The 12,789-nt window shown below is 36.5% G+C and overlaps 2 protein-coding genes across 2 annotated transcripts in view; one reads left to right on the top strand and one right to left on the bottom strand.

Annotated features, from left to right (window-relative positions):
- LOC123564428 (G patch domain-containing protein 11-like) overlaps positions 1 to 8,246 on the top strand; it is a 33,857-nt gene extending 25,611 nt beyond the window's left edge. Inside the window, 2 exon segments of the mRNA XM_045358003.2 lie at positions 1,834 to 1,915; positions 7,457 to 8,246. Coding sequence (XP_045213938.2) covers positions 1,834 to 1,915; positions 7,457 to 7,518 — 144 coding nt within the window. The 3' untranslated portion in view covers positions 7,519 to 8,246.
- Positions 8,247 to 9,619: 1,373 nt separating this feature from the next.
- Positions 9,620 to 10,540, bottom strand: LOC123564427 (tigger transposable element-derived protein 4-like). Its single transcript, XM_053526852.1, has one exon. The coding sequence runs from the start codon at positions 10,538 to 10,540 to the stop codon at positions 9,620 to 9,622; it is 921 nt and encodes a 306-aa protein (XP_053382827.1).
- Positions 10,541 to 12,789: the final 2,249 nt, after the last annotated feature.

Here is a 12,789-nt window from a genome sequence, read left to right as displayed (position 1 = left end):
AATTGAGATCCATTTGACCTAGAACCTTCAAACTTCATGCGGTGATAGGACTTACAGAGTAGATGACCCCTATTACTTTTGGGGTTTCTTCATGAAAGGTCAGAGTCACAGGGGGCTGAACATTGAAAACGCCTTCCAGTCAGTAACTTGAGAACCACTTGACCCAAATGTTGAAACTTAATAGGATGATTGGACATCAAAGTAGATGACCCGTACTGATTTAGGGGGTCACTCAATCCAAGGTTGATGTCACAGGGGCTGAATATAGAAAACGGTTTCCAATTCATAACTTGAGAACCATTAGGCCCAGTATGTTGAAACTTGGTGGGATGATTGGACATGCCAAGTAGATGATCCCTATTGTTGCCAACCATCAGTGTCTCTTTGACTTCCGCTCCTGTTCCCTGTTGTTTTCTTGGTTATACAACTACGCATACGGGGAGACATGGCGCTTTTCTATAAAAACATCTTCTAGTTTTACATTAACTTTGAAAATGTTGCAACAGTATAAAAGGTAGGCAAGTAAAAGGATCTAACATGTCTGCTCAGTAAGGTAGGTGTTTTCCAAACCCTCTGGACAGTGTGGATAAAAAAGTCACTAGAGCTCGGATTTCTATTCCGTGTTGTAAGGTATGGGAAAACCCTGTCTTGCACAGGCAGGTATGTAAGAAACTTATAAGCCTACCACAATGAAACTTCATAGCATGATTGTTTATGATCAGAAATTGTTCTTAGCGGCTTTAGGTCAAAAGCTCATGGTTGCAGTATACTCAAGGTTAAATATTGTACGCCCATTTACCTCTGACAAATCATATAACCATTATGAGACAGATACATTTTATAATCGCCTATTGTTACTCCTCCGCCACAAGTGGTGGGGGGTTATAGGAATGGTCTCCGTCCGTCCTTCCATCCTTCTGTCCTTCCGTAACATTTTGTGTCCGCTCTATATCTCCTAAACCCCTTGAAGGATTTTCATGAAACTTGGGTCAAATGATCACCTCATCAAGAGGATGTGCAGAACCCATTAGTCAGCCATGTCTGCTCAAGGTCAAGGTCACAACTCAAGGTCAAAGGTTTGAGGCTACCATTTTGTGTCCGCTCTGTATCTCTTAAACCTCTCGAAGGATAATTATGAAACTTGGATTAAATGATCACCCCATCAAGACGATGTGCAGAACTTATGATTCAGCCATGTCGGCTTAAGGTCAAAGTCACAACTCTAGGTCAAAGGTTTGAGCCTTCCATTTTGTGTCCGCTCTGTATCTCCTAAACCCCTTGAAGGATTTTCATCAAACTTGGGTCAAATGATCACCTTATCAACACGATATGCAGAATTGATGAGTCAGCCATGCCGGCTCAAGGTCAAGGTCACAACTCAAGGTCAAAGGTTTGAGCCTTCCATTTTGTGTTTATTCTGTATCTCCTAAACCCCTTGAAGGATTTACATTAAACTTGGGTCAAATGATCACCTCATCAAGAACTCATGAGTCAACCATGTCAACTCAAGGTCAAGATCACAACTCAAGGTCAGAGGTTTGAACTCTATATCTCCTAAACCCCGTATAGGATTTTCATGAAACTTGGGTCAAATGATCACCTCATCTAGACGATGTGCAGAATTCATGGGTCAGCCATATCAGTTCAAGGTCAGGGTCACAGCTCAAGGTCAAAGGTTTACCCTTTCACTATCCATACCAGTGGTGGGGGATTTAGCTGTCTTTCTGACTGCCTTGTTTGGTTTATTCTAACTGTCTCCGATGGAAATTACATGAAATCAAATAATTATTTCCACTTGTTTGTTGAAATCCTTATAAAATGTTTTTATTACAGACTGAAGAAAAATTAGATGTGCTGACTATATACCTACGAACTAAGCACAAATACTGTATTTGGTGTGGTACTAAATATAATGGTAAGTATTGCGTAGAGTTTCTTTTTAGTTGAATGGTAACCATCTCAAAATAGCTTGCATTCAAATGCAAAACCAAGCTTACCATGCATTTATATATCGGAACATGGAGAGTAAAACAGGTTGGTCTGTAGCCTAGGAGATGGTCCCTTGAACTGCATGCAGTAGATTTCTAGTAAATTTCAGAACAGGCAGCTCTTAGCAACCACCAAAGATATTCAAATATAAGTTACCAGTCGCCTTTATAATTGAGAATGTGATAGTTGAAAGAGCTGATATTTTTGTGAAGCGGTTATTAAAAACACTGATCTGTTGTATTATAAATGATACATAAAATAATGACTTCAGAATTACTTTTGCTTTTGAACCTTCATTTAAATGCTCATAATGCCTTTGTTCAAAATGTGGCTGCCACATTTTCCGTTATGAACATATGATACATTTACTTCATGTTGAATCCTATTTCCAATAAATGTTCTTTAGCTCACCTGAGCACAAAGTGCTTATGGTGAGCTATTGTGATCAGGCTGTGTCCATCTTGCTTGTGTCTGTCCGAACATCCATTGTCAACTATTGTGTTTAAACAACACCTCTTCCAAAAACACAGAATGGATTTTGATGAAATTTGGTGTGGATGGTCCTCTGGGGGCCTCTATGGCAGAGTGGTTAAGGTCGCTGACCTGAAATCACCTGCCCCCCGTCAACGTGGGTTCGAGCCTCGGGGTGTTGAATTCTTCATGTGATGAAACTTGGTGTGGATGTTCCATGATTGGTCCTCTGGGGACCTCCGTTGCAGAGTGGTTAAGGTCCCAAAAAATACATTGGATGGTCCTCTACCTAAGTTGTTCAAACGATTCAGCTTTGAAGCACATAGGAGCCTGCCCGCTGGAGATAAAAATAGAAAGTTCTTCAAATTACATCTCCTAAACCGATGGTCTGATAGTCAGATTATACAGATTATTAAAAAAGCATGGCTGCCAGTGGGCATGGTCACTTTTCCCTATATTCCCAAAATTAAGAAAATCTTGTGTGGTACTGCTGCCCCATTTAACAATAATTTTACACAAATTGTCCTTGTTTGGCCTTCTAAGAACCAAGATTGTTCAGATTATTTCAATCCGTCAAAAAACATTGCCGCGAGAGTGCATGGTCACTTTTCCCTGTATGTATATGGTGGAAAAAATTCTTTTGTGAAACTGCTAGCCTGTTTTTAAAATACACTCGAAACCCTTTATAACGCTATTCGATATATACTGCGGTATTCGGTATAACGCGGTATGCTCTTGGCTCCCGAATAGAAAAAAAAACCAAAAAAAAACCGAGTCCTCGGATGTTATTTAATTTGATCATAACCAGCGTTAAAACTGCATGTAGCTGTGTACATTAACACCTTTGCCATGACAACTATGACAAAAAAATCAGTAACCGTCTGCTAGCTTACTTGTTTGCGTAAAGCCTTTGTTAAATTTTGAATACATGTAGACATGTGACAATTAGGCAATCAGTACCGTGTCAGAATTAAATTGTTTGCATTGACAACAAGCATGTAACATTGGTCAGTCAACCACGAAACCGTTTAAGTTTGCATCAGTTAAGCGGACGACATAAAAATTTGAGTGAATAAAAAAATTAAAACAACATGCCCAGTTTTGTAATAAAATGCAGCCATTTTTCGTAATCATTCCATTCTCACTTTTAATTATTGTAGATCTAGTTTATTTTACCATTTTCTATCTTATTTTATCCATTTTTATACCCCCACAAAACGAAGTTTGCGGGGGTATATAGGAGTGAGCTTGGCGGTTAGTTGGTCGGTCGGTCCGTTGGTTTTCATGGTTTCCGGATGATAACTCAGGAAAGACTTGACCGGTTTAAATAATTTTTGGTACACCTATGTAACATCAGAAAATACAGGTCAAGATCGAATTTGGGGTCAGTAGGTCAAAGGTCAAGGTCACAGTGACCCTGAACAGTTAAACGGTTTCCAGATGATAACTTGAGAATGCTTGGGCCTAGGATAATAAAATTTGGTACACAGGTGTAACATCATAAAATGCAGGTCAGGTTCTACTTTGAGGTCAGTAGGTCAAAGGTCAAGGTTACAGTGAATCGAAACAGTTAAATGGTTTCCGGATGATAATTTAAGAATGCTTGGGCCAAGGATCATAAATTTTGATACACAGGTGTAACATCATGAAATACAGGTCAAGTTCTACTTTGATGTCAGTAGGTCAAAGGTCAAGGTCACAGTAACTGGGAACAGTTAAACGGTTTCCGGATAACTTGAGAATGCTTGGGCCTAGGATCATGAAAATTGATAGGGAGGTTGGTTATGACCAGCAGATGACCCCAATGATTTTGAGGTCAGTGGGTCACAGGTCAAGGTCACAGTGACCCGGAACATTAAAAAAGTTTTCCGACAATAACTTCAGAATGTTTGGGACTAGGATCAGGAAACTTAATCTGGAAGTTGGTCATGTCAAGCAGATGACCCGTATTGATTTTGAGTTTCAAAGGTCAAAGGTCATTTAAACCTTTTACGGACAATAACTTGAGAACGCTTGGGCCGAGGATCATGAAACTTCATAGGGAGGTAGATCATGACTAGCTGATGACCTCTATTGATTTTGAGGTCAGTAGGTCAAAGGTCAAGCAAGTTCGGCTTTGACATTGGCTTAGTTCTGTGGCAAGGCCATATTGTGGGGGTATAATTCGTCACTCCTGTGACAACTCTAGTTTAAAACTGTTCGCTTTTTTCTCTTTCGTACATTTTTATTTATTTTCCATGTGTTTAAAAAACCCACGCTATTGTAATTTTCACGACCGCGGGCTTCTCACACAGCGTTATGTTTACTTCCGGGACTCAGAATTTCAACTTTCTTTTAGAATTACGACAAAATTGGAAGATGATACAGCATTATGATTTTTTAAATGTATTTTCCAGTAGCATATAAGGTAAATAAATGTCCCGTTTATATGCTTAGAATTTTTTATACAACAAGCAGCGTTCAAAATACAACTAATGCATTACGGGTGGGAAGGGTATTGCATACACGGCCAACCAGCGTTGTAAATTTAACCCCGCTAGATCCGAGGGTCTCGAACCTTAGACCCCAACGACAGCGTTATAAAGGGGTCCCAGTGTAGTTTTTAGCTCATCTGATTTTTTGAAAAAAAATGATGAGTTATTGTCATCACTTGAGCGGTTGTCGGCGTCGGCGTCGGCGTCTGCGTCGGCGTTGCCTGGTTAAGTTTTATGTTTAGGTCAGCTTTTCTCCTAAACTATCAAAGCTATTGCTTTGAAACTTGGAATACTTGTTCACCATCATAAGCTGACCCTGTATAGCAAGAAACATAACTCCATCTTGATTTTTGCAAGATTTATGGCCCCTTTTGTACTTAGAAAATATCAGATTTCTTGGTTAAGTTTTATGTTTAGGTCAACTTTTCTCCTAAACTATCAAAGCTATTGCTTTGAAACTTGGAATACTTGCTCACCATCATAAGCAGACCCTGTACATCAAGAAACATAACTCCATCTTGCTTTTTGCAAGAATTATTGCCCCTTTTGGACTTAGAAAATCAGTTTTCTTGGTTAAGTTTTATGTTTAGGTCAGCTTTTCTCCTAAACTGTCAAAGCTATTGCTTTAAAACTTGCAACACTTGTTCACCATCATAAGTTGACCCTGTACAGCAAGAGACATAACTCCATCCTGCTTTTTGCAAGATTTATGGCCCTTTTTGGACTTAGAAAATATCAGATTTCTTGGTTAAGTTTTATGTTTAGGTCAACTTTTTCTCTTAAACTATCAATGCTATTGCTTTGAAACTTGCAACACTTGTTCACCATCATAAGCTGACCCTGTACAGCAAGCAACATAACTCCATCCTGCTTTTTGCAATAATTATTGCCCCTTGTGGACTTAGAAAATCATTTTCTTGGTTGAGTATTATGTTTAAGTCAACTTTTCTCATAAACTATCAAAGCTATTGCTTTAAAACTTGCAACAGTTTTTCACCATCATAAGTGGACACTGAACTTCAAGAAACATAACTCTATCCTGCTTTTTGCAAGAATGATGGCCCTTTTTAGACTTAGAAAATCATGGGTAGGACAATATTTCTATTACACAAAAAAAAATCAGATGAGCGTCAGCACCCGCAAGGCGGTGCTCTTGTTACACAAATGGTCCTTGTGTCACCCTCTACCAAAATCTTACAAATTATTCCGATTCGTCTAAAAACATGGCTGCCAGGGGGCGTGGTCACTTTTCCCTGTATGTATACAGTGGAAACTTAAAAAATCTTCTTGTATTAAAGTGTTGGCCTCATTTTAAAATAATTTCATACAAATTGTCCTTGTGTGACCATCTACAAATTTTTCTAATTTGTGAAAAAACATGGCCGCCAGAGGGCATAGTCACTTTCCATCAATAATTTCTTTAAACAACATCTTCAAACTACTGATTAAATTTTGATAAAACTTTACACAAATGATATCTGGGTAGCCCTATTTCAAAGCTGTTAAAACAGTTCTGGTTCATTGAACATATGGGTCTTTTTTGGTTAAATATAGGTTTTTAGCTACAAGACTTTAAAAATCTTTTTTTCTAGAGCTTTGATATCTTGCATGTGATATTTGGTCTTTACTACCATAATTGTCCAAATTTTTGCTCTAAGGTCAAAAATGGCCACGTCCCTGTGTGTGACATGTACTTACTATAACTATATATCAAATATCAGAGTTTTACTGTCCTCTGAAATTGTTCAAATTATTGCCCTAGGTTAAAAAATGTGCATGACATGTTTATGATATAGGCTAACATAGAAGAAATCTAACTGTGTACTTGTACCATTAAGTTATACAAGCACACTTGAAGCCTTGTATACAGGTGAGCGCTTTGGGGTCAATAACCCTCTTGTTTGTAACATTTGTCAAAGGTTTGATTATTTAAGAGCATAATAGAAAGTCTTATTGATTCTATTGTTTCTGATTACCTCCCTTTATAAATCTTACCAGTATAAGTTCACGTATATTATTAAAAGTAGCAATTTTACTATGATCTATAAACAATGTGGAAGATATTAGTGTCTACCCGGCTTCCTTTGCAGTAATACTTAGAGAACGTTCATAACATACGATATGACATATAAATACAGCTTGTATAATTAAAGTTAAACTGCAAGCAGAAGTTGCTTTACTTCATCTTCAAAAATCTTTACCTCTAGGAAAGGTAGATCACTACGTATTCTGATTTCTTTATTTCGAAAGAATCAACTTCAAATACTTATGTGGCATTATCATTTAGATGTACAGCATTCGAAAATAGCTTTTATAAAACATTTACCAAAAACACACTTTGTGCAGTAAGATGTGCATAATGCCACTTCAAACTTCAGACAAGTCTCCATAGTGTTTGTTATAACAGTAGGATATGATATCTTTCAAAAATACTATGATGGGATATTGCACTGGATTGTACAGTTCATTGTTCTTAATCTGCAGTTTCAGTAACTTTAAAATGATGCAAATTTCCATTGCAGATAAAGAAGATCTTATGAAGCATTGTCCTGGAAATTCAGCTGAACTCCATGAAGATTTGTGATACTGTTCAATTTTGTTAATTAACAAATGTTTACTGTTCCAGTTTATTTACTAATTTATAAATTAGTATGAATTAGTTCATGGATTACCATTCCTGTTTACAAAACTGTCTTTTTAGATTTATATCATCTTGTTTGTTGTTAGCTAAAGCATCACCAAGATCAGATAAGTTTATAAACAATTGAAAATAAAAAATAAAGTTAACTAATTTTACTGTGGAAAAAGTAGTCCTGTATCATCAGAGCTTGCAGGAATGATATTCATGCGTTAGTTCATGCTACCAAAATTTTTTAGAGTTGATATTTTTAGTAGCAATTGGGGCTGTCCTCATTAATTGTCATATCATTTTATTGGTTATTCGGTCATGTCAGTGATGTAATGAAACAGCATTTTGGAATAATAATGAAATAAAACAGGAACAAGAAGTGAAACAAACAGGAGAGATAAATATCATTCTAAAGAAAGTTGTAAAAACATAAACCTATTTATAATTATTTAAACTTTGTCTGAATATTTTAAGATTTGATAGTGTGTTTATAGTATGTTTAAGAGTCGCGAAATTAACTTAGATGGATCTATATGTAACAGTCATACATTGTTCTTAAATTAAAGTCTTTCCCATATATTGTTGTATAATCAGTATTTGCCTTACTCCATTTACAGCCCTAGTTGCAATTTTTACAGTTTTAAAAAGTCGATGAATATGTTAATGTAAAGATATACATTGTGCTATTAGTGATATGTATTTTAGTTAAGAGATAGACTGGAAATATGTAGACTGAGGTCCCTGATAAGTAGGGACTTTAAAAATTACTGTGATGGATTGAAAAACTGTTACAGGTTCAAGAAAAATGTGATGCCTAGGTCATTCACACGAAAATATACTTAAGCTTCTTTTTAAATGCATAAAATATACAACTTTTTCACATCTGAAATAATTCATTTACAGAAACATTTTCCACATTTTTCAATAAAATTATTCTGTAATTAGAAGACCAAATCATATGATATGGTAAGTATTTTTTAGTGAGAAGTCAAGAAGTGAATTCTGTTTTTGCATTTTACTAGTTGGCAGAAAATCGTTGACAAACAAATGCCATTATGTCCCAACACACCCTGTATATTCATTATTTTAACTATGAACGGAGTTAAAGTTCCAGAAGGCTTTCAATTTTATTTTGAATACAGATGCAGCAATTGTCTGAATAAAGATAATGCATGACAACATCAGTAGGAAAATGACTGTTTTCTTCTATTTTAATCAAATATTCAAACATTTGACCTATCTATGAGAAAATAATTACCACAAAAATGATGTAACAAAAAATTAATGTATTTTATAATACAGTCAAACCTGTGAACAAAGGCCGGCCAAGGGAGAGGGGAGAAATGGCCTTTGTTCACAGGTGACCTTTGTTAGGAGGTCAACTTGGGTCATTAGTTCTATTGCCTTTAATCCGTTTCAGTGTTGATATTTAAGGTGTATAATAGAGTACATGATGTACTTTATCATTTTAAGTCCATGTTACAGTGGCACACAGACTTGGTCATTATCATCATCATCATCATCATCATGACTTTGACAGTCTATTGGATATTAGGGATATTAAGGATATTTGAACCACAGGGCATAAATCATCAAGGATGCATGATGTATAGAAAGATATAAAGGAATTCATTTGTCATTAAATGTTAAATGTATTCTCAGATAATTCAATTTTCATATTTTCATATACATTTATCAACTTCAGTACAGCAAAACAAACTGAAAACATGACATTAACAATCGTTGTAAGTAAAAGTAATGGTAGCACACAAACTTGGTCATCATCATCATTCATCATTATGTTTGATCTAATATATATGACTAAGAGTTTATATATTACATGTTAAATGCATTTCTCAGAAAATTTAATTTTCATAAACCCTTGTCAAGTACAGTTCATCAGTTCAACCTGAACAAATGAAACTATCAAACAAAATCATTCTAACAGTTCGCTCTTTCTAGGATGAACCACACCTATACCTATGTTCTCTTTTCTATGTGACAGTCACACAAATTTTAAGACCTTAACATATGACATACATGTAACCCGAAATGTTCAGCGTTTGGCAAAGAAGTCACTGATCTTACTCTGCTTAGTGTTCCCTACAAGTTCTTGGCTTGTGATAATGTCCTCGGCATCAACAAATGTACCAAGAAGATTTTCATTTTCATGGGCTACTGCATACTTTTTAAGTTTTTCAATCATTTCCAAGCACTCATTTGTAGAACACACATTATCTTCTTGTTCTTGAAGCTGATCATCCTCACAGTCAGATTTTTCATCACTGCCCTGCTCTTTCATTTCCGAAAGCAACTCAGTAGCAGGCCTGTCCCAGTCCTTCATTTCAGAATCACATGTTTTGAACTCCTTGTCAATATTCAACAATTCCATAAAATCACAATCGAACAACTGTCGAGCCATTACATGAAGCGCTATTGGATAGTTATCATCCTCCTCTTCATCACTCTCTGAATCGTTCAACACTGTGCATTCACTTTCACTTTCAACACTGTTTAACTGAAATCCACACTTCGCGAAACACTCAACAATGGTGCTTATTTCAACTTCTTTAAATGCACGTGCAACCCAGTAAATTGCATCCAGCACACTTATATCTTTCAACAGATCAAATCCACTTTTTCCCTGCTTAAGTTCCAATTGACTGATCACGTACTGTAGTTGTTTCTTCCTGTACTTGAGTTTCATTGCCTGAATTATTCCTTGGTCCATTGGTTGGCATAGAGATGTTGTATTTGGTGGTAAGAACTTAACATTGACATTTTTGAGATTAACCTGAGGATGGGATGGTGCATTGTCCACAAAAAGAAGCACTTTTCTACCTTTCATTTGTCTGTCAAACCAGTGTAGCCATTCTTCAAAGATTTCGCCAGTCATCCAGGCTTTCTTGTTAGATTTGTACATTATCGGCAGACGATCCTGTTTGATACCACTGAAACACCTTGGATTTTTCGACATGTCTGAAATATATTCAAACCAACGGTTTGATCTTTTCCCCTGAAATGTAAAAAATAAACGAAATCAAGCAACTGTTGTCTGTGATTTAAAAAAAAAAAAATAAAAGGATGCAAAATGCGCTGTCCATGCTTTAAACATTGTAAGTGATGTTAGAAATCAACTTTTGTATTCATTTTTAGACATGAAAAAATCCGAAAAAGTCCCATTAAATAAATATAAGCCCTGCTCCCCACTTTCCCATAAAGAAAAAAATAAATAAATAATTCACCGACCAACTACCGTAAATTGTTAAGCATGAATACAAACAAATATTTTTTTCACCTTACAGAAATACGGAAATGTGTAGCCGTGAAACACGCCAGTGCATTGTTGTTTAAAGGCGTTTCAGTTATGTAGGCCTATGTTTTTAGCTCACCTGTCACAAAGTGACAAGGTGAGCTTTTGTGATCGCGCGGTGTCCGTCGTCCGTCCGTGCGTCCGTAAACTTTTGCTTGTGACCACTCTAGAGGTCACATTTTTCATGGGATCTTTATGAAAGTTGGTCAGAATGTTTATCTTGATGATATCTAGGTCAAGTTCGAAACTGGGTCACGTGCCTTCAAAAACTAGGTCAGTACGTCTAAAAATAGAAAAACCTTGTGACCTCTCTAGAGGCCATATATATCACAAGATCTTCATGAAAATTGGTCAGAATGTTCACCTTGATGATATCTAGGTCAAGTTCAAAACTGGGTCACGTGGGGTCAAAAACTAGGTCAGTAGGTCTAAAAATAGTAAAACCTTGTGACCTCTCTAGAGGCCATATTTCTCAATGGATCTTCATGAAAATTGTTCAGAATGTTCACCTCGATGATATCTAGGTCAAGTTCGAAACTGGGTCACGTGGGGTTAAAAACTAGGTCAGTAGATCTAAAAATAGAAAAACCTTGTGACCTCTCTAGAGGCCATATTTTTCATGAGATCTTCATATATATTGGTCAGAATGTTCACCTTGATGATATCTAGGTCAAGTTCGAAACTGGGTCACGTGGGGTCAAAAACTAGGTCAGTAGGTCTAAAAATAGAAAAACCTTGTGACCTCTCTAGAGGCCATATTTTTCATGAGATCTTCATGAATATTGGTCAGAATGTTCACCTTGATGATATCTAGGTCAAGTTTGAAACTGGGTCATGTGGGATTAAAAACTAGGTCAGTAGGTCTAAAAATAGAAAAACCTTGTGACCTCTCTAGAGGCCATATTTCTCAATGGATCTACATGAAAATTGGTCAGAATGTTCACCTTGATGATATCTAGGTTAAGTTTGAAACTGGGTCACGTGCGGTCAAAAACTAGGTCAGTAGGTCTAAAAATAGAAAAACCTTGTGACCTCTCTAGAGATCATATTTTTCAATGGATCTTCATGAAAATTGGTCAGAATGTTTACCTTGATGATATCTAGGTTAAGTTCGAAACTGGGTCACGTGGGGTTAAAAACTAGGTCAGTAGATCTAAAAATAGAAAAACCTTGTGACCTCTCTAGAGGCCATATTTTTCATGAGATCTTCATGAATATTGGTCAGAATGTTCACCTTGATGATATCTAGGTCAGGTTCGAAACTGGGTCACGTGGGGTGAAAAACTAGGTCAGTAGGTCAAAAAATAGAAAAACCTTGTGACCTCTCTAGAGGCCATATTTCTCAATGGATCTTCATGAAAATTGTTGAGAATGTTCAGTTTGATGATATCTAGGTCAGGTTCATAACTGGGTCATGTGCGGTCAAAAACTAGGTCAGTAGATCGAAAAATAGAAAAACCTTGTGACCTCTCTAGAGGCCATATTTTTTACAAGATCTTCATGAAAATTTGTGAGAATGTGCATCTTGATGATATCTAGGTCAAGTTTAAAAGTGGGTCACGTGCCTTCAAAAACTAGGTCATTAGGTCAGATAATAGAAAAACCTTGTGACCTCTCTAGAGGCCATATTTTTCAATGGATTTTCATGAAAATTGGTCAGAATTTTTTATCTTGATGATATCTAGGTCACGTGCTCAAAAACTAGGTCACTATGTCAAATAATAGAAATAACGACGTCATACTCAGTTCAACACTGAGTCATGTGGGGATAGGTGAGCGATTCAGGACCATCATGGTCCTCTTGTTTGTTATCCCAAGAAATGAAAATCTATCAAATTGTTAGGGTGAATCAAGCCAAATATTTGTTAACAGGTAATAATTAAGCAGTGAGAGACAACAGTGGTTTCTATTTC

The sequence above is a fragment of the Mercenaria mercenaria genome, chromosome 2 (assembly GCF_021730395.1).
Source record: "Mercenaria mercenaria strain notata chromosome 2, MADL_Memer_1, whole genome shotgun sequence".
NCBI classification, from domain to species: domain Eukaryota; kingdom Metazoa; phylum Mollusca; class Bivalvia; order Venerida; family Veneridae; genus Mercenaria; species Mercenaria mercenaria.
This window is presented reverse-complemented; position numbering and strand designations above follow the sequence as displayed.

Coding starts and splice junctions, on each gene's coding strand:
- LOC123564427 (XM_053526852.1), bottom strand. CDS start 10,540: ATGTCGAAAAATCCAAGGTGTTTCAGTGGTATCAAACAGGATCGTCTG.